The 24338-nt window shown below is 32.3% G+C and overlaps 1 protein-coding gene across 1 annotated transcript in view; it reads left to right on the top strand.

The window, feature by feature from the left end:
* The window catches only part of MS3_00004103 (uncharacterized protein), a 29207-nt gene extending 6279 nt beyond the window's left edge, over positions 1-22928 (top strand). Inside the window, exon 2 of the mRNA XM_012938267.3 lies at positions 21953-22928. Coding sequence (XP_012793721.2) covers positions 21953-21956 — 4 coding nt within the window. The 3' untranslated portion in view covers positions 21957-22928. The remainder of the gene's footprint in view (positions 1-21952) is intronic.
* Positions 22929-24338: the final 1410 nt, after the last annotated feature.

Raw genomic sequence — 24338 nt, 5'->3', positions numbered from 1 at the left:
TTAACAAATAATTCAAAGATCACTATTGTGCATTCAGTTCTGAACAGTTATCGTTGCTTTAGCAAAATAAATGAATTAGTTATTTTTCACTGGTTGAAATCATGAGTCAATTGAAGCTAGACCACCATGGAAAATCTGGAAGCACTGGACGGCTGTTTCGTCCTAGTATGAGACTCCTCCGTAATGCGCATCCACGATCCCGCACCCCACGAGATTCGAAACCAGGACCTACCGGTCTCGCACCAGGCGCTTAACCAACTAGACCATTGAGCCGGCATCCAACGGTGTCATTGTATAACTTCTACCAATCCACGAAGTTGCGCCACCGTACACCATTGTCTTCAGTGAGTTGATATCTCACAACAGACCTGGTTGAACTCCACTGGTAACGGCTTCTTACTAGAACTCCAGGAGTATCTCTTGAAGTCAGTCACCAGTGAGCAGATGATTATTATCAGAAGGGGTTTTGTGTAGATTTTAGAAATTTCACTGGTGGTGCAACTTCGTGGATTGGTTGAAGTTAGAAATTAACACCGTTGAATACCAGCTCGGTGGTCTAGTTTGTTAAGCGCCTGGTGCGAGACCGGTAGGTCCTGGTTTCGAATCTCGTGGGGTGCGGGATGGTGGATGCGCACTGCTGAGGGGTCTTATACCAAGACGAAACGGCCATCCAGTGCTTCCGGATTTTCCATGGTGGTCTAGCTTCAATTAATTCATGATTTCAACCCGTGAAATTTCTAAAATCTCCACAAAACCCCTTCTGATAGTTATTTATTTCCCTGATATTTTTATCGTTGTTCAAATAACAATTGGAAAAAAGGGAAACTTTTAAATGTTTGCAAATGTACATCAGTTGTATTTCATCTTATAATGCTGAACTATGAAATCTTATATTTGTATACATTTGGGTAACACAAACTGTAGTCATACTATTCATTCAGTTTTTACCCAATTGTATCAAAGAAACTAGTCATGATAGTCACGTTCACCCATGTTACAGTTCATATTAAACTTTTACTTAATTTATGATAAAAATAAACTTTTGGCTACGCATTACTGATTGAGCAAAATTAACAATTGATATCAGTGTTTGTTAACTTTATAACTTTATAATGAAACCGGATGAATTATGGGAATATTAATCTCATTAATCTTGTCTTATTGTATTAACTCTGGGAAATGTTTTTATTTTACATATTGTACACTTAGAATAGACTAGAGAATAAAACTGAAAATATGTGCCGTAGGATACCAACCCATTGGTTTATAGCTTAGTTCCTCTTCATAAAGCCTTAAAGTTTTGAGGTTCTGTCTCTATGACGTCGTGGATGCTCAGAACCAAAGAGTTTCATACTGGGACGAAACAACTGTATAGTGTTCTCCGGTTGTGAACAATATTTTCATTATTTCATGGTGAAAAACCACCCACAACCTAAGATCACAATTTTTTATTTCGTATATTTATTCTGTAATGAAAAAATTTGACTGACTCAATTCAATTTTACTGCGCATTTACTTTATCAATCTACAACTTATAAATAGAATCGTTCAAATTGAAACACTTGAATTTTTCTTCTAATAATTTATGTAAAACGTTTCCCACTTTTATTGACTTTTCCATAACATAACCTACTAAATGAAATCAATATACTTGGACATGTATATATTTGGAAGCGAGAGGAAAATCATAAATTTACATTCAAGGCTGACTGAACATGTACAAAATAACTTCGATAATTCGATAAGAGTAGATGAAAAAATATTCACCTTCATTTATTGCTAAATATAAATCAGAAAACATTTTAAAAGATTGACCTAAAAACACTCTTTTATGACTGAGTATAAAGAAGTTTAGGGTTGGTGACTTAAATTCATTAAAGTTCTAGCCATAAGCTCAAACTTCCTCTATATATTCGAAAGTACTTTGTGCTTACACTACACCTACCCCGGTTAATATTGATTTTGACTTCGATAACAAGGATGGTGTGAGCAATGTTCTGTTTCCTTTGCTATTCCTAATGTTCTCAAGATTTTATTTATCTGATTGATACATTATGCTTTCCACTTAAATAAGTACTTTAAGAAGTTTATATATCATCAGATTATATGAAATGTATAGAGCTATTACATTTCACGTATCTTATAAACTATATTCCCTCACAAACGAATATACAAGCTACTTAGGTCTCATCGGATCATACTACAGAGAATCAGATTGATCATATTTGCATCAATAAAGAAGCAGAAGATTAATGGGAGACGTAAGAACCAAGAGAGGAACTGACATAGACTCAGATCAACATATGATGGTTGCCAAGATGAAACTAAAGCTAAAGGAACACTAGACAACTGGACAAACCGCGCTACAAAGGTTCAATACTACATTCATTTGACATATTGACAAACTCAACGAATTCAAGATAACTCTCAACAACAGGTTCCAAACCTTACAAGATCTACTCAAACGAGATGAAGTTACTATGGAGAACAACTGGAAGGGGATCAAAGAAGCAATAACTCCAAGTTGCTATCGGACACTGGACCGCGAGAAGTGTCATCACGAATGATGGATCTCACTTAACACTTTGGACAAGATTCAAGAAAGGAAGAACAAGGAGATGTAAATTAACCACAGCTGAACATTAGCAGAAACAATCAAGGCACAAACCGAACACACAGAAGCAAACAAGAGAATGAAGAAGAGCATTAGAACCGATAAGAAGAGATAAGTGGAACATCTAAAAATGACAGCGGAAAAAGCTGCAACAGAAGAAAACATGAGACAAATATATGATACAACGAACAAACTAGCAGTGAAATATTATAAACCAGAACGACCAATGAAGAACAAAGAAGGCAAGCCGATCACTTAGATTTGAGTACAGCAAAACTTTGGAGAACACCTGAATAGATCAGCCTCACTGGATCCACTAGACACTGAAGCAACAAACACGCACACACACACATAAACCTTCCTATGACTGTTACTCCACCAACGATTGAAGAAATCAGGATGGATATCAGACAAATCAAGTGTAAGAAAGCAGTAGGATCTGACAATAAACCAACTGAAGTACTGAAACCAGACATAAAAGCAACTGCAAACATGCTCCACATTCTATTCAGGAAGATTTGAGAGGAAGGACTAGTGCCAACAGATTGGAAGGAGAGATATCTCATCAAGGTACCAAAGAAGATAGATCTGAGAAAATGTGAGAACATCAGATGCATCACACTACTATCAGTACCAGGAAACGTTTTCAACAGTGTTGCTGAACCGGATGACAGATTCAGTAGACTCTCAACTTTGAGATTCACAGTCTGGATACCGTGAGGATCGGTTGTGTATAGACAGATTCGTGACACTACGTATGATCGTTGAACAATCGGTTGAGTGGAACTCGTCACTTAACATCAACTTCCTTGACTATGGTTAAGGATTTGACAGCGCGGATGAAAGTACTCTATGTACCCTTCTTCGACGCTATCAAGTGAGTAGATAAGAAGATCAATAACATCGTGAGGAATTCACACGATGGACTACACCTCAGAGTCCTACATGGAGTGCAACTCACAGATACATTCGAAGTAACGGCTGGATTCAGGCAAGGTTGTTTACTCTCTCCATTAATCCAATTCTATAGCATGGTGCGGAAACTTGCAGAACTACCACAACCATCATACAAAAGTATATGTATTTTTGAACAATAGGATACATAAGATACTCCGAATACGTACTGTGAAATGGAGCAAACCAACTTCCAAATGAAGAGGGAATTAAGAAAAGACATTGGAGGTGGATAGGACATACGTTGCGGATATCATCAAACTGCATCATTAGTCGAACTCTGATATGTAATTCTGAGTCAGAATGAAAAGAGGCAGATCGTAGAGCACATTGCGTTGGTAACTGGAAGCAGATATCAAAGGAATTAAAAGCAGTTGGAAACAACTGCAAAGGAGAGCACAGTTGGTTGGAGAATCCTGCTATTTGGCCTTTGCTACTCTACGAGTAGTAACAAGCGTTCAAGAGAAATAAAAATTCTCTGATAAACCATGGTTTCCAATCCTACTATCTCTAAATTTGTTAATAGTACTTAATTTTTAAGTTACATTTTCAAAATTTCTGGGAATGTCTTCTCTGATTTGTTTATCGATAAATTTTATCTTTGAAGGATTTTACAATTGACGATTAATAACTGGAATAGGTAAAAATCAGAATTTAAGGTTTGAATATATGGGTAAGAGCATAGGAAATAAAATTTTAGGCTGAATAACTTGATTGCGTGATGAATTAGATATTAATCCGCTGATAACATTAGAAACTGACTAAAGTAGAACGTGTTGGAGTTTGACTTAGTGGTCTTTCGAGGTAACGCGTACACTGTGAGAAATGAAAGTCATTAGAGCAGTTTTGTGTATGATGTTAGGTTCTTAATGCTACTTAATCACAGACTAGAATGAAACGAGTCCTCAGTGCTACTTAAATTACAACGATTGTCTATACGACATCTAGCTAACATTGATAATATGTAACTAACATAATTTTTTCTTTAAAATCCATTGACGGGTAAAAAATGTAAACAAACATGTTATTAGCAACGGGAGTTGGACATTCACCAAATTGAACATTCCTTACTTCTTAAACAACGAAGTGGAATTTAAAAAGAATAGAGGAGTAAGAGTGAAACAGTAGTGTGTAAAATACAATCAATAAAACAATCATAATGTTTCACTTTCGGTATGCAATGGACAGGGGGTTGAATGGCCTGCATTAATACTGAAGGTCTCTCGGTTGGTTCGACTTTCTTCTTAATACGTCAACAGATGAATTCTTAACCACGTGTTACGATAAGGAGTTCTACTGGTTGACGGTTTGATGAGAAAGTCGGTAGATGACTGTCAAGTAACAAATTCCGAGTTCGTGAGACTTTCTGAAATGTCTCTGTAAATTTCTGTTCCGCAAAAGAAGAAGAATGAGGAGAGGTCCGGTGAGAAGTTATCATTGAGTTTTAATGACCATGAGTAGATCGCTCATTACAAGGACGATAGATTTAGTTTGGACAGTCTCACATCATATGGAAGCTTAGCAATCCTATGAATCGGCTTGTTGCTGGTTTTTAAATCTTTTTCAACAACTCACTATTTTAGAATAGTGCAGGCTGCTTGAATTAAGTACTCAAGTTTTGGTCGAACGAACACTATATGTTGAGCGGTAGACTACTTTTTCCATTTCGTTTTATAGTATTTTTTTAATGAAAAGTACTGAAAAGGTAAGTTGAAGACAGAAACATTCTGGATGCTTGGAAGAATTTTTCTTGACACTGTTTTCAATCGGTAATTTTATCCACATTACCAAAGAATGGACTAAACTATTTTATCAACTGTTTCAGTGGTTAAAATCTTGAAACTTTAAAAATATCGACGGCACATAACATAATTCGAGGGTGATATGAACATTAGTGCTGAGACAAATTAGTCAACTGATATACCCATTGTTCTGTAGACTAACTGATTAACGTTTATACATCGCCTAACCACGCAATTTACTCTACAAATTACTTCATACTCTTCTTTTTTGCCAGTTGAATTATGTATACATTATCCTTCAAATTCACTTGGTATTGTTTGCTTGAATCTTTCCATTGAAATTTAAGACTGCTATTAATCAGTCTGTTATTGGCATATGTGCATACTGTGCGTATTGCGAATTGTGAATTAAGATAATATCGAGGCGATAAGCACAGTATGCACATATGATAATAAGTGACTGATGAATTGGAGTCCTAAACATCAATGGAACGATTCAAGAAAACAATACCAAGTGAATTTAAACTTCACCCTACTGCACAAGCAAGTGGCTATCAGGACTTAGCTGCTAAGTTGACAACACGTTGGCGTTTGAAGCGAACGGTACTGGGTTCGAGTACCAGAATGAACATCAACTCTGAGATACAGGTACATCCAACTGACGAGTCACAAATAGGACGAAACACACGTCCTGAATTCCACTGCTAGCCACTATCCATTATCTTTTAAGTTTCATTTAGATAATCTCAATGTATATAATTACGTGTGTTTTGAATGTTCTATGTAGGTTTACTATGGAGTTTTCTCCTTGTTATATATTATTTATTTCTGTACATAATTGTGTATTTATAACTGTGAGAAGATAGTAGAATGAAATGCTTATATCCCTATGTTATATATGAAAATATTGATAATAATAATAATGTTGATAATAGAAAACATATTCTTTCCACTATTCTAGAAAAAGCTATCCATATGAAAGTATACCTAGGTAATCTTCATTCATTTAATTATCTCTATTGATTTATTTGTCTACCTAATCAGTAAAATATTTTAACAGTTAGATAAATAAATGTAACTGAATAAATAATTGGAGGGTAGAATAAATGAATTATTGATTGACTATATGTATATGTAACCAAATTAAAATTATCTGTACAAAAAAAGGTTCCTGTGTTTTGATATGCAAGTTTTTTCGTGAAAAATGTCCTAATATAGAACTGATGACACAGTTTGATAGCCATTTTTTTCAGTCGATCTTAAAGAGGTACGTAACATCTATTTTTTTCAATAAAAGTTACGAATTCCTATGTCAGTTTGTATTTGTCAATTAAAATAAAGGAATATAGATTATATCATGAAAGAACAACTATCAGTTGTGATATATATATGGTTACCTTTCTATGAAACACTATGACAATAATTAATATCTTGGAGAATAATGAAATAAATGTATATGAAAATATTATTGACTTTAGGGTAAATGTAGTTTTTCATTGCCACTAAAAGAAAAGGTATAAAACAAATGGTCCCTTATTAAAATTATGTTTTACTAAAAATAGATACAAAAGTTATGACAATAGAACAGAGATAGAAAAAAAAGAGGTTGTTCAATGTGAATGACAAAGAAGAATAAGAAAACTATGATAAATAATTTTAGTTACTATATTTTTGTTTATAGATAATGCAGTTGTGAAAAAATATCAGGAAGTAAACCACCTAGAAGATTTCTAAGCTGATCAATAAAGTACCCTCCAGATTGCATTCTAGTCATTTCGTATGTGTTTTTTTTCAGATTCGATTGATTCAGGGTACATGTAGTAGTAGTATTTACTAAGATATTGCAAAACCTCAGATTGATTGTATATAAAAAGTAACTTACGTATGTATAATATTAATAATAATGAGAAAATTCAGGATTTCCTGAATATTTTAAGAACTGCAGAATAAACAAAGTAAATTTAACTGATCGTTTTGATGAAGCTCGTAAAATTCAACCTGGATTAAACTATTTAGTTACTTTAATTAAAATACAGTGATGCAAAAGATATTGTATCAACATTGTATTCACCTGGCTTTTGTAGTCATTTTGATGTTAGCATAAGTAAGTTATCAGAAGGGCTCTTACTGGTTAACAGTGTTTCAGAGTACTAAGAAAGAAACGTTGCAACTACTCAATCTGTTTCTAAGATGTAAAATTCTATCTTAGTTTCACCTTTAAACAATGACTTAAATCCATTGTTAGCTGTAGAAAGCGGATCTACAGAAAATGATACCTTATCACTGATAAACCTGATCTTAAATTACTTTTTAGTTATTTCAATACCATTTCAGCGGTCTCTTACCACTTCAAACGTTGCATTTGGAACGGCCGTCTCTTGAGGCTTTTTAATACATTCGTTTTATATTTAGTTATGATCATTTCTCTGTACTATTTTACTGACATACATTTCTAGCCCTACAAATCACGCTCATGGATAGATTTCATCGATGTTACTATAGAATGAAGCTCAGAATGATGTATACCAATCTGGTGAACATCGGTCTTAAGTATATACAATTTTATTTTCTCATCTAATCGAGGTAGTAAAAATGTTAAAAAGAGAATGTGGCCGTTGCTTTATTTTTTACTGGGAAAAGTGACAGGTTGATGAAGTCACTAAAATTTGTTTGATGAATTCTATATTTTACCTTTTATTAACTGGCCAACTTAACTTAATCTCTCGTTCGTCACCTTATGAACTCACTATCATTATATAGGTAAACACAAATTTAACTTATGTTATTGCTTGATTCACAACTATTCGGTCAGTACACTGCTGGAGAGCCTATAATTGAATGAAACAGTCGTCCTGTGCTTTTAGGTTTTCAGTGGTGGTCTAATATAAATCGGGTCATGATTTTAATGAAATTTAACAATCTCCACAACCTCTTACTAGTATTCTTTTTATTGTCAATTGAAAGACATGTACCCATTAATGTAAAGAACTATTGTGACAAACAGTTTTTTTCTATTCAACTCATATTCTAGCTGTCTTAGTATCGAAATATTAATTAACAAAAGTAATCAAACAAATATAAATTATTTAAGTTATATCCATTTATGCTTATAAAGGATATAATCATACTTGTTCAGAAAATCATGCTGAAATATAAAGAGTAGGTTTATTATTTTAATTCACTGTTAAATAATAAACCATAAAATAGAATAGATCAATCATTCTTTTTGTTTTATTTAGTTATCAGTTTTTAACCATAAACAAACTAATAAAAATAGATTAATTAATCATTTCATTAATAAATAAACAAAAGTTTTCTTACTCAATGAAGGAATCCTAATATAAACAGATAAAGGTTAGACTGATTGTTTTTTCATATACAAAAACAATCCATTTATTATGTTGAAAACAATTTGAAGGTGAAGAATCAGTGGAAACTTCATCACATTGATGATAGCTTACATTGGGAAATAACATGGAACGATAGATGACTCACCAAATGTCTTTTTTCACATTAGGCTTATGAAATTTCATCAGCTCTGGGTGTATGGAGTTTCTTTAATTATTTATAGTACTTTTAAGATCATTTCTGAATAGTCCTAATGCTTAATAAGTATAACAAATATTTACATTATTTGAATTTTACGCTAGTTAGTGTACGTCACTAAAATTTATTTTAAAAAAACAAGCATTCTGTGTAAGGTTTTCTCACTCCATAGCTCACCACAGAGACAACCCCTTGTTCTCATCAGAGATACAGACTCTACCTTTTGTTATTCTGCTACAGTTGTGATATGTCAGTTCCTTACATGACTACCAAAGTCATTGTAAATCCATATATGTACAATATCTATCTAAATAATTCATCCTCCTTTGATTTCTACCAGTACACCTTCCCAAGAATGTTTGTCTTTATAGTAGCAAGATTTAGGAAGAGTGATCTTGGGTATTTGAATCAGTGCTAAAAATTTCCATTGTATGGTGAAGTCATATCAATTTGGAACTAAACAGCAATAAATCTCGAACTTCAGATGTAAATTTATTAGCATAAGATTCTAGTGTTTTATGAGTCGCAACACGATGACTACGGTTCTCAATGAAATTTTTATAAATATTGATCTCAAATTCTGATAAACATCAAATTGAGTCTAAATTTATGGAGTGAGAAACATCAATTAATCCATATAAAATAAACTAACATGAAAAAATGAAATACAAGTCAATGATTAATTAAAGGGCCAAATGCAGTCAAAAAAGTTAGGAATTCTGAATTATATCATGAAGTTAATTGTTTCAAACAGTGCAAGAACAAAAAGGTTTGCAGAATAAAATGAATTCGTTATTTGAATTCATGATTTCTCATTAGCTGAATACAATCTAAAATCACAAATATTAATGTAATCATTAGCAAATGTCCAACATACTTTAGAGAAATGTTCGAAACGTAACCAAAATAATAATAATAATAATAATAATAAGGATACGACGTGTATGAATAAACATGGTTAAGATCGATGTGTACTTATGTGTTGGGGAGTAATAATTCGGAGGTTGTGTGAAGGTAATAAAACTAGTAAGTGATTGATTAATTACTTAACATGATAAAATAAAAATAAATGTGAACATCAAGAAGATTATGTAAGAGATGAAAACGTTGGGGACAGGGTAGAAACAGAGATAAAATGTTAAAATGAATAAAGGTTAATAAATGAATCCCCAATCAAAAAGGCAAAGGAAGGCTAATCACACATTCCACCTTAAAGAGGGAAATGTATTTGTAACATCTCAGCAGATGGATTTGAAGTTAATCCAATGTTTTGCCCAACAATCTGGTCCGAGCTTTTTCAAGAAAATTTAATCAAGAATCAAAGTTATCGGATGTAAATAGGTACATGGTTCTCTGGTTCACTGTACATTAAATAGGTCATCCAAACGACGTTAACAATGTTTAAATTAGGTATTTGCCTTTGTGTGTAAAAGACATGCGGTGTGAAACGAAAAGTGTTAAGATAACAGATTGTGTGTATAGGTAAGTGGTTTGAGAAGAAATTCCATCCACGATATATTGTATCTGGTCGGCGAATTTTAAGAAAACATACAATTTTTATATATGATATGAATCAAAAATGTCACAACATGCATAAAATGAAGATAAATAAACAAGACAAAGGAATGAATTCAAAGAGGAAGAATGTATTTGTAACTGAATGTTATTTTTATTGTTCCAGTTAACTGTTTAACATATTCAGATTAAACAATTGATTAGAACCGTTGAATGTAATTGCTGCTATTCAGATAATAAGAGATAGATAAAATGCAATAAGGAATTCAAGTTTATTTATTAATTATTAGTTGCCATGGGATAGCTAATTGTATTCCATCTCTCCTATTAATACTGTTTGGATTTGCTCACATGTGTAGGGCTTCAGCTGTAAGTCTTTCTTTATAAGGATTGAAGACTTTTTGAAGGATTTTTGTGCCACTAAAATCAATTGTATGACCCTATTCTATCAAGTGTATTGCTGTCGCTGATTTGTTCTCAAGTTTTCTTACATCATCTGAGGATTTAGGAAGGTGCTTTAAGTATAGTTTGTGTTCCTTCACCCTCACATTCAGTTATCTTGATGTCTCACCTACATATGCGGCATTACAGTCACTCCATTTGACTTCATGAGCACAATTCTGTTATTCCTCCTTGTGGATTGGATCATTGATTCTTACTAGTTTTGATCTTAGAGTATTGTTTATTCGAAAGAATACTCTTATATTTTGAAGATTTAGGATCCTTCTGATCTCTTATGAAATGCCTTTACGATATGGGATCACCACTGTGTTAACCCATCCTTTTTATTTAGCTCTTTTTTTTATCAATACCGTTTTGGTCATTGTTCTTAATTATTCTTTTTATAAAAACCCTCGGATAATTATTCATCATCAGAGTGAATATAATTAAATTCATTACCATTTCTATGTCATTTGGTTCAGTGACAAGTTTTTGAACTCTTGTGATCAAATTTTTAGGCCATTATCACTTTGGTAGAGTGTGGATGGGCTGACTTAATATCTACAAGTTTCCCTGAATATGTCGGCTTTCGGAAAATACTAACTTTTAAATAATTATTATATTTCCTTTCAACTAAACAGTCTACAAAAGGTAATTTGCGTTCACGAGATTTCAACTCCTTTGATGAACTTGCTTTTGTCATAAATGTTGTTGACATGTTTAAATAGTTCGTCTAAACCATCTCGTTTTATAATAAAAAAAATGTCAACCACGCATCTTAAACAAACTTTTGGTGGGAGGGAACACCTTGGGGTTGCACTTGTTTCCAATGAATGGATGAATAAGTTAGCTACAATTGAAGAAACCGGTGATTCCTTAGCTACACTTTCTGTTTGTCTGTACGAAGCTCCTCGAAAACCATAAACAGTTGAATGTATACATGGATCCAATCCTTTAATAACGTCTGAAGGACGTAACGGACATCGTTGTTTAAGTTCAGTGTCAGAATCTAAGAGATTATATACAATATCTAAAACTTTCTTAACAGGAACATTAGTGAACACTAAGTATATATCAAAACTTGCTATTAATTCATCTTCTATGCGGATAGTAATGATAATGTCTTTAAAGTCAGTAGAATGTTTTATTCCGTATTTGATTACACTTTCATATGGTTTAAGAATTTTGGCTAGGTATCTAGAAAGATTGTAGGCTGGTGAATTTGTATAATCAACCATAGGTCTTAGTGGGACAACTGTTTTATGTATTTTTGGTAGCCCAGAAAATCTATAGAGAAAACTATAAAGATGGTCCTAGTTTGAATTTTAAAGTCTGTAGTATGTTGGCAGTTTCGGCTTTCAACTTATTCAAAGTTGCTCTACATATGCTATTCATAATTTTTTGTAAGGTCCAATGGTGAGATATTCGTTGACTTTTCTTTCATAATCAGAATTATTCATAACAGTGGTGTTTCCCTTGTCTGCTCTCATAATAGCAATTTTCTGTCATTACGTAGCTGTTTTAGAGCATACATTTCTTCTTTAGATAGAGTAAGTGCATTCGGGTTTTGATTCAACAATGCAGCTGAGATTTTAAACCTCACTGAATTCAGTTGATCATCTGGAACATTTTTTAATGACGCGATTAGAAAAGTGAGTATGAGAATACTAATGTATTCTAATACTTGAAGTTAATAGTCAGATTTGTATTAAGTGTATGGAGTTGTATCTAACAAATCTAATTGGTCAAGCTAGTATGTGTTTTATCAAAAACATTGATAACTTTGTATCTTCATTTAAAACTCTATGAGATAGGTTTATATGTTCACCTACAGTCAGATGTTGTTTAGTTCATTTGTTTGATTATTAACCATTTAAATAAAAGGGAACCCATCTGTTTATAGACAAAGAAGACAAAAAAACAGCAGAAATATCTACGTAACTAACTAATTATATGTGTACAGTCCTGATAAAATGTTTTCACCTCTATATAGATGACCAGTACCTTTTAAAGTACATTTGAGATTTTAAAGTTAGAATATTTCAACCAATCACTTCAATTAGTTTTATTTCATTACATTATGTTCATTTATAAAAGAGTATTTTCATCATATATGAAGCCTTTTTTAAATGTAACGATATTTTTGTATAAGTAATTTTTTCATGAACTCAATAACGTTGGTCGGTTTTTAATGATGATAGTTGTTGTGTTAAATAATGTGAAGTGATAAGATGGTGGTTGGAGGTAGTCATCATGAAACCTCTGGACCTAGGTTTCGTGCTACTTGTCACTCATCAGCAAGGTGTACCTGTAATCTTGAGAGAACCGATGCTTCCTAACGCATTCGATCCCGTGTAACCAGATTCACAATCAGACTGAGCTATCCGGGCTGCGACTGACCTCTTGTAGGACTGATATATATTTACAATTGACTGATCACTGGGTGATGATCAACGTCATGTATGTCAGGTCGCCTAGACTGGTGGCCACATTCCAACTTTGTTGATAGGATTCGATCTGCACTAAGATGGACCTGATATATATGACAGTGATCAATCAATTGTAAATGTGAAGTGATTTTTACTAGTAGTGTATATGAAAATTATCTATGAGGAGAAAAAAATCTGTCATTACGTTTTATGTTTAAAGCAATCAAATATATTTTAAAAATTCAACTCTATTTTTTTCATAGTATCAATGAGTTGACATTTAAATCGATTTGTTTTTCGAGATGTAAATGTGTGTATACAAAAACGAAAGGGTTACAAATAATTTTTATCTTTCCATAGATGTTAAATCTGTTGAGCAAAACGACAATTGTTAGAAATTCTTAATAGCATGGTTATATTTGTTAAAAATTGCAGTAGTTGAGATCATGAGTCAATTGAAGCTAGACCACCATGGGAAACTGCTGAGGAGTCCCACAATAGCATGAAATGGTCGTCCAGTGATGGTCTAGCTTCAATTGACTCATGACCTCAACTCTTGAAATTACTACAATCTCCACAAAAACCCATTCTGATGTTAAAAATTAGTTTATTTTCAGTAGTATTTTCGTCGTTCTGAACGACATCATCAGCACAAACTTCATGTAGAAGTGAAGTGTCCGAATTTCTCCACATAGAGTTTACAGTTTGTCCTGTAGACCTCGATGATGGTTGGCCGTTGTTGACCTTAAACCTGTCATTGTTTACTTCTTTGTTTTGGTTATATCTCTCAAATAGGTAGGCATATATGTTTAGTCAAGCAAGTTAGGTTTAGTATGTATTTCTATCTGATATAAATATGTGCAATATTCTGAATGTCCGAAAGTCTTTTGGAATATAGTTAGGCAATAAATACCCTTCCACTCTCATGTTAAACATCATATCAAAGAATAATACATCTGATTGCATTCATAATCTAAAATTATGTATTCTGATTTTTTTAATGTAAACAAATTAAAACGAAACCATAGGTCAAAGAATATAATGGTAATCCATGAATTCTAGAAAATGTTTCTATCTTACCCAAATGTGCATGAAGTCAAGTATGGAACCTTGATAATAATCTGATATTATAGTTACAATAAACATAATTCAAATAATATTTCTGTGAAGAAAAACAGTTTAACACGAAAGTCCAAACTAAAAATTGGATAGGTTCATTATTTCGACTATCTCCTGTAGATTAATTTCAGATTATTCACTGAACAAAAGATTAGGAAAATGATTAGTTCTAATTCTAGTTCTAGTCTATATGCTTAGAATTTTTATATAATTTTTTTTTTGAATTTATAAATAAAGATATTTGATCAATTAGGTTTTCTGAGGCTAGACATTAGGATACATGATACTAGTTATTACTTGGTGATCTATTGGTATATATGAATCATATCTCAACGATTATGTATGCAGTTATTGCACCGAATGACGTAAAATCGCACTCATGTCTAGCAACATTTTTCCCGAGTTTGGGAACATACCTTGGCGATGAGTGTTATTCAGGACGACATATAGGTCCATTTCGACAATATAATAAGAGGACGAAGATTATCAGAACTATGTGATATATTAGAGCAATACATACAGTCATCAACAAAACGCATTGCGCAGCAAAGGTCATTATCAAAGGAAGAATAAGGTGCATGCTTCATCCAAAACTGAAAAAACATGAAAACGATTGGGTCACATCCCACTGTGTTTACCAATTTAAATGTGTGTGTGGTCACACATACACAGGGAGGAGCAATCGTGATTTCAAAATTGGGGTATGTGAACGTGTACCAAAATGGTTGCAGAAACAAATACGATCAAGTGACCCAATAAGAGTATAGGATAAGCATCCATCATCCTCTATTGCTAAACATACAATTGAAACAGGCCATAAGATTGATCTTAACTCGGCTTTTGTGGTGTTGTATAAAAGTGTAAAAGGGCGTAAACTAAGGTTTACAGAAGCCTTAGCCACACGAAAATGCAAACCCCCTTTGTGTATTCAAAAACAGGTTGCTCTCACCTTAAACCTACCCTGGTAATATTGGCTTATTATCCAGAGTGATTAGGTTTCAAATTGTGTTCACATTATTATTATTATTACTCTTATTATTATCCTTGTCTCATTTTACCCCCTTTTCAGTCTAGTTAACCTTTTATTTTTTATATATATAAATGGTCTTAACAAGTATATGTGTGATCAGATTGTTCGAGATGTATTGCGCTAATATATCACATAGTTCTGAAAATCTTCGTCTTCTTATTACACTATTGAAACTTACCAAAGTGGCTAATTGCTTTAAATATAGGTCCATGTTATCTTAGCGATCACTTTAAACCCTTAAACATCATTTTCGACAGCTTTTTTCCAGTAGTTATTTTAATGAGTCAATTTTACCATCTAATATAATTTTAGGGCATGAAAATCAAAATCAGTTTTAATAATCCTGTGCACAAGAGTGAAGTGTGGTTAGATTTTCCAATATAACAAAAAGACAAAAAGAATTACGAACTTTGATTTTTTTTTAAATTAAGTAAATTCGATTTATAAGCGATATCAATCAAACTAATTGACAATTAATTTACTCTAAGCTATTGGTTTACATCACTTGTAGTGAAACATCTTATGAAGATAAGTGATCTTATCACTTCTTACCTAAAACATTTTAAGTGTTAAACTATTTGATTGATTGATGAAGTTTATGACAGTTACCAAAACAATGATTTTCATCTTCTAAAAACATTTTAGGTAACAAATAGACAAGTATGAAAATTCCATATAAAGCTCCTAGATATTCAGACAATTGAGGTGAATCGTGAAATAGTATCAGCAAGGAGGAAAACTGTGATTCTGAAGCAGCTTAATTATAATCACTTAACAAAAAAGTAGTTAACCGTTAACAAAATTCATACTTACCCTAGATTTTTTCAGGTGTTCAGAGATCAATCAACTTGATTTATTTGCATCACAATAAATATATTGATGATTTCGGTCTAATTATTATTCATTTTGGGACAAGATAAGGTGTTTTATTAGTCATTCTCATTAGAACCACAAAAACAAGTAATTCAGTGATAGGGATATCATTTCAATAAATTTATTACCAAACTTTACAGTTGTATATTTCTGAGAGTTTAAGGCTTCATTACATGAAGAAATATGAATCATAAAATAGAGTGATAACGTTAATGATAGCAACACAAAGCTATGTAACTTCTATATGGCAAGCCCGAGTAAGGATCTGGTGCAAAAAACTAATAAGCTAACATTACATCACAGCGTGTTTGTTTCAGGAATTATGGGTATAAGATAAATTAAATATAATTGATTTCGGAAATGATTAGTAGTGAAAATCAATGGATTATGAGAAATAGCTTCAGAGAGGGCGACATTTTCATGTGTATGACTTATGGACTGAGAATAAAATAATAGACTAAGACTACAGTAAGACGAAAGAAAAGAAGGAATTCTCTTAATCACAGATTTTAGACTTCACCAAGTCGATATTGAATAGACAGTCAGTTAAATATTCAGGAATAAAATTTGTAACAACTTTACTCCCAGCACTATAGGAAATAAACCAAGATATTTTCTCATATTCAAGTTGAAAGCGAGCTTTGGCTACGAGATATGCTTTTTGTAGGCAAATGTACATAAGTACAACCAAAGAGAGGAGAGATTATTCATTACAGATACAGAAAAATTATTTTTAGCTCATGAAATTTCGTAATAGTATCGTTGCAAAAAGTGTCCTCATATTTGCTACAGACAAATATTTTATAATCATAACGGAAATTAAGTCACTCTTCAAATTCCAAATTCATATGAAGATCAGATGGATAGTGGCTAGCAACGGAATCCAGGACTCACGTTTCGTCCTATTTGGGACTCGTCATCTGGATGTATTTGCTTGTAAATTAAGGCAATATCGAGGCAATACGCATGTGCCGATAAGAGATTGATCAATTTCAGTCCTAAACATCAATGTCAAGATTCAACTAAACAATATCAAATAAATTCATATAAAGATATTTCTTAGAGAACGATTTCACCGATAATGATCATTAACACATAAATAGTGATTTATCAATTCTGTTCAATAAAAATTTTTAAAAAGTGTAATTGTAATAATCAGTATAGGATTGTGGAGATTATTAAGTTTTTGATTTAGATCATGAACCGATTGATGTTAGACTACCATTGAAAACTTAGAAGCATTAGACGGCCGTTTCGTCCTATTGTGGGACTCCTCAGCAGTGTGCATTCACGATCCCCTTCCAAGATTTAAACCCAGGGTCTTCATTCTCGCGCGTGAACGCTTAACAACTAGACCACTGAGTTGGCATCAAACGGTGTTAATGTCTAACTTCAACCAATCCATGAAATCGTGCGACTATCTTCCATTGTACTGAGGTAGATACCTGTCTCTACCCAGCCTTCTAGTGCTTCCAGGTTTTCAATGGTGGTCTAACATCAATCAATTCATGATCTCAATCAACCTAGAACTCACTAAAAAAAATTATAAATTTCAATGAAAACAAAATAAAAATTGTCACACTGAAACTGATTAGATAAAATATATTTATATTTCACTGAATAACGTGTATAATTATAATTTTTTATTTATTTTAAAATTAATAATTTTATTTGTTTTCAATTATTCAATGACTGAATTTCTGTATATATTTTTTTCTTTTAATGGTTGATGCTTTTAGTGAAAGTAAGTTCATTGTTTATTTTAATGGTTTATTCATAATATATGTATGTGTTCTGTTTTAAAATGTTTAAATGTTGTGCAACATCGTGTTTTATACCTATAAATATATGTTGTATCTAAGTGTATATATATATACATACATGTGTGTGTGTGTGTTTTATCAATAAATAAATATTTAATGATAATATTAGTTAGTAATAAATTATCATTTTGATAACGAAGTTTACCCTTTTCCCCCTTACCACCACCACCACCACCCGAATATTTACCTTACAAGCGAATTCACTTAATCAAATATTATCAAACTCATATATATGTATATATATATATATTTATTGATTCATGTCAATATTATTAGAATTAGTTTCTCTTAATGTTCATATTTCGTGCTGAGAAATCAACAACAACAAAAAATATTCATTTATATTATGTGAATATATAAATGAACATATAATGCATTTTATTTAATTAAGTGTTTAATAGGAAATTCTGTATATATATATATTGCCGAGTTTTGACCATATGTTAATGTATATAAGTCGGATACTACTAATTATTATTGTGACAATTTTAAGACATTTAAACAAAATATATACAAATTTTATAAGAGATGAAACTACTTTTATTATAGTACTAGTATGGAGTTGTGAAGATTGTTAAGCTTTTTATTGAGATCATGAATCGATTGATATTAGATTACCATTGAAAACCTGGAGGAACTAAACGGCTATTTCGTCCTCGAGTGGGACTTCTCAGTAGTGCGCATCTACGATCCCGCTCGCGGGATTCGAATTCAAGACCATCGGTCTCGTGCGTGAACTCACGCGCGAGACCATTGAACCGGCATCCAATGGTGTTAATGTCTAACTTCAACCAACGCACGAAATTCTTATTATATTGATAGCTTATCTTCAAGTCGAAAAAAGTTGGAGAAAAGGAGAGCATATTACTGTTATTATTACTATGTTGACACAATATACAGGCAATTGTGCTTATCAGTTAACTGAAATACTAATACTGCTTTTATGTTACACAATATATTCTTCTAAGTAATGAACGACAAATACAGCTCAACACTGTTTATTTGAAATATTACGGTAGAAGTTTACACGTTCATGACCCTTCTCCCAGATTTTTTAAGATATACTAATCAATGTGATGCATTCCGATGAGATGTAAGATAGTGGTTAAAGGGATTCGACAAGAAACCCTGGTTTCATGCTATTTGCAACTCATCATTAAGGTGTACCTGTAATATTGAGGGAACTAATACAGGCTTACGGATTGGATTCTGTGTCACTCAGCCTCACATTCAGAGGTGTTACCACTGAGCTGCCTCCAACTGTCATCTTACATCTCAGGGCATGTTACGTCAAGTCACCTACACTAGTAGCCACATTGCTACTTGATCGATATGATTCAACATGCATATATATGATTTATCGATGACTATTACCAGTACAGTACACTGCATTCCTTGGAAAGTGTATGAATGATTACCGATTACAATCTACCTTGTATGTGAGATAATTGTTATATTTTTAAGAACCAATAACTACCAAAAGTCTTTACGGGAAAGCGCGAAGTAAAAGTCGCCGATCAAAACTGTTGTATGGCTAAAATTAGTCCACAATGTAAATCATCTTCTATTCTAAGATTCTAATAGGTTACATGTCATTTCGAATTATATTAGACATTTAAATAAATCTAACTTGTGCATAGCTGGGTAAATTTTCTATAGATGTACATGATTTACATGAGGTAAATGAGATTTATTTTATTTCTTCTTAAAAACATTTTTTTAAGAATACTTGATAACATGTAAACTAATGTATTGTATAGACATTACTTAGCACAATACTGTATATTTTCCGTTTCCCAGATTGTAGTAAACAGTTTATAAATTACTTTATAATAGTTCACTATTGGTTTGGTTAAGTTTAATACGTAAAGAACATTTATACGACTTCGAGACTTTCTGTTATTTATGCACAACTTCATTGTTTTATGAATAAAATTAATCATCATCAGCAAAAATCGCTCACTGAGATATTTATGATGAACAGATAGTAATTTCTTCATTAGTACTATTTTTCCAGTTCATATAATTCATTATAGATAACATTCTGAAATTTGTGGATAAATAGAGAAATCAAATAGCTATTCAAACTGTTTAAACTTTATATTTGTTGAAATATGATGCAGTTTAAAGAACGTACATTAAGTATGCGGAAATTCAAGTAATGGATACAAACGCTTCTATTAGTTCATTTCACATAATCTTTCTCTATTTATATGATGAAGAATATTCTTATTTGAAAGTAATATTCATTTCACACTAACATCACATTAAAAAAGAAAAAATATAAAAATTTATTCTATTTCATTTTAAGACTTCTCAACAGTAGATACTCATTGTCTGAACTCAATATTTTGAATATATGGATTCTCACTAAGGATATAAACAAAAACGGTACTTTGAAAACCAATGAACGTTAAGTTTATGTATCCGGTTATTTAAAAACATAAAATCTATCATTATTAGAATTTGAATTATTTGACAAAGTAATCCAATTATTATGTTTTTAATGTTTGGAAACAATCTGTACCATGAAAATGGAATAAGTCAGTCAGTCACAACGTAGAACTTCGTACGATCATACGTCAGTTCGAGTTGCCATACCACATTAGCACAGAGATGCAGTTGTCCATTCAAACCCCGTAGTGGTAGAGGTAGTAAAAGTATGAGCAGTAATCGGAAAGATCAGGGTTTGAAGACGTTATTCATGGAATATAATCCAGAGAAATAAATTTGGAAAGAGCAAAAAAGGACATGAAAAATTCAGGTTAGAATTTGGGAGGACACAAAGAGTGGATACACCTGCGTCATTGCAAACAATTTTGAGCCATGTCATTCAGTGTCTCTAACCATCGGTTGCTATCATCTCGCGGTCCCCAACCAGGTAGTCTACACCTACCAACATGACTCAGTTCACTTGTCAGTGACTTCATGGACTTGTGCCATGTTTTGGTCTGGCCGCCCCTAGCTTTCTTCCAACCTACTCCTACACCATAATACATCACACGTCGGGGCAGTCGGTGGTTGGGCATACTTAACACATGTTCCAGCCATCTCAACTGATGAAGTTTCACTACTTCATCAGTTGATTTACCATCCGTACCTAGTACCCGTTTCCTAACAACTGCATTACTTACTCGGTAGTCCCAGGTTATACGAGCCATGTTCCGAAGATACCTATGATCGAATACTAGTAACCTACGATTACTCTCTACTCTTACCTGCCATGTTTCACAGCCATAAAGTAGGACGGAATGAAATGCTGCGCAGTAAACCCGTCCTTTGGAGCAAACAAAATCTAATCACTTTTCTTCACTGTAACTTCAATATTTAAACAGCTTTCATCGTTATTCTAATATCTTTATGGTAGATTAGTTAAAATAAGGTAGATAGATTTAGAATGAATATTATTTATTCTAAATTAGGAGTCAAAAATCAAACATTCTAAATTTATAGAAAGTCAAGATATGTTAGATTAAAACATGGCAGATGAAATCATTTTGTAGAGACTCATATTGTAAATACTTTTTGTTTAAATGCTTATCTTTCAAATAATTATGGATAATTAGTCTGTTGTTATAAGGCAAAAATAACAAAAACATTATGATGAATCTCAGAGTTAAATTCGAAGAAATCATTATCATGATTTTCTGGAAATGATAAAAACCAAAAGACTAGGTGGAATCTAACTGATGAGTCATTAGAGCATTAGAACAACCATGTAAAATTCACCTATATATTTGTATTATCAAATACATTTGTATTATTTGAAAAAATTGGTATAGTGTTATACTACAAACACTTTTAATTCGCCTGCTTAAGGATAACTTTTAACGATTGTTTCTCTTTTACGTTGATTTTGTTTATAGCTGAAACATTAAAAGATTTATGCCAGCACCGAAATAAGCCTTCTTCTTCTTGTGACAATCAAACAGATCTTGATCATTCAGAGTTTGAAGAGGATGATTCTACAGTATCAGGAATTCCCCATGCACATATCACATCAGAGAATTTCCCAAGATCAGATGATACACAGAAGTCTCAGCTTATGCATACATCACCATCAGAACTTAGTCCTTCTAACTCAGCTTCGTCGCAAAAATATGATAATATACCTGAATTACAAAGTCCCTTGGATGTAAGTATTAGTCAGATTGATGGAACGAATGAAGGAGTGACACGAGGACCATTACCTCCTCCTCCTCCAGATCTATATTCATATATTGATACGTTTGATGATATCTATTTGACACAAACAAATAATCAAGGAAATTATCCATGGTCCCACAAGGTGTATAATAATGCTCCGAAAGCAGAATCAATGAATAACCATCCAAATTATATTCAACAGCCTTCAAATGATAAACAGCGGAATGATATGAATACCATTTGGCCTGAATCATGGATGCCGCCAATACAGCGTGAAATAAAAGCTACGGAACACAATTAGATCATAATAAGCAAAATATTTTTTTTAAAACGTGTAATTTGCAAATTTATTTTCATCTCTTACTCTCATTCTCTCTTTAGATATGAATAAAGTACAATGTACTTTGATAATATCTCATTTTCTCATATTGTAAACAACACAACAATTTTGTAATTTAATCATTAATTTACTCTAAAAAAAACCTTTTTTCTTTGAGCAGAAAGCAAATCATGCAGCATTCATTTATGCAATGTTCACATACAAATTTTAAAACAGCACTTTTGTACAGATTGAACAATTTAAACAAATACTTACAGTATGATTTATTAAACTGTATTTTTCTCCATTTTATATACTTAATAAATTTTAATTTTTTAATATCTTATCAAATAAATTTATTCTTATGAAAACAAAAATGAATTTCAATAGTTGAGATCATGAGTTAATTGAAGTTAGACCACCATGGAAAACATGAAAACATTGTATGGCTGTTTCGTCCTATTCAGGAGTCCCACAATAGGATGAAACGGTCGTACATTGCTTCCAGGTTTTCCATAGTGGTCTAGCTTCAATCAACTCAAGATCTCAAATACTAAAATTACTACAATCTCTGCAAAACCCCTTCTGAAAATGAATTTAATTACAAGTTGAATAATTCTCCGATTAAAAGTTACTATCCTGATGGAGTTTTGTTCTCTGAGCTGGATGGTTTGGTCGTGGAGCTTTCATCGTTCTTCTGAACGATGATGTCGTTCAACCAAACCATCCAGCTCAGAGAACGAAATTCCATCAAAATCATCCACTTGAGCTGCAAATCTTCTCCACCATCTCAGTTACTATATTGTTTCACAACCAAGTTGATAATAGCTAAAGACTCATTCATGTTCAGGTGTCTAGTTAATTGATTACAGCTTAAAACTAGGATACATTTTATATTTAAATAAGTTTTTGCTCTGATAAAAGAATACAATATGTTTTCACTTATGTCCATTATTTAAAATTACACTTCAATTTGGAATTTACAATCGATGAATTTTGAAATGAATTCAGTTAAAGTACATTCATAGGTGAGAATTTAATGTGAATTTTATAACCACCATGTAGTAATTCATTAAAGGAAGATATTTACGGAATAACAGAAATATTTGGTTAGTGAGTAAATATAGTAATTGTATGTATCATTAAGTTGAAACGAAGATTGAGAATGATAATCAAGAAATCTGGATAGAAATAATCTCTGTAATAATTAGTAGAGTAAATTAAAATCACTTTTATAAACGCAAGAGTAAATAATGGAAGAGAAAGGAAACTAAGGTTCTAAAAAGTTCTTTTGATATCTACAACTCAGGTCCGGAATTGTGCTAAACAAAGTAGACTAAGATGTACATCTCCTGGCATCTTTAACTAAATTCTATAGTTGTTATCCAAAGATGAATTCGAGGCTTAACGTCATGAGTATATTACATGTAGCAAAATTGATAACGTAATTGGTTAATATCCACCTTTCCTAATCCACGCTGGTAGATTCTCCTGAATATGATGAACAAGCAACCTCAATGAACTGAGGTTACTAAGTTTATTTCTCATTCTACGTTATTGACTTGGAAGTAACTTTCGTAAGCGTATCAAATAGTTACTATAATCCTATTTGATAATGATTAGATATTTACTTGATATAGCAAATTATGATTTCTGGAATTATTGGAATATTTCTCCTCGTGACAATTGTGTTTGTCTGAAATCGGATTCAAATTAGCTATCTGGTTTTTTATTATTTTGGATAGCTCGAATAATACATGATATAAAGTAGCAAACCTGTTCGTTTT

This window comes from Schistosoma haematobium, chromosome ZW, assembly GCF_000699445.3.
Source record: "Schistosoma haematobium chromosome ZW, whole genome shotgun sequence".
In the NCBI taxonomy this organism is placed as follows: domain Eukaryota; kingdom Metazoa; phylum Platyhelminthes; class Trematoda; order Strigeidida; family Schistosomatidae; genus Schistosoma; species Schistosoma haematobium.
Note: the sequence above shows the minus strand (reverse complement) of the source record. Positions and strands in the feature narration are given on the sequence as shown.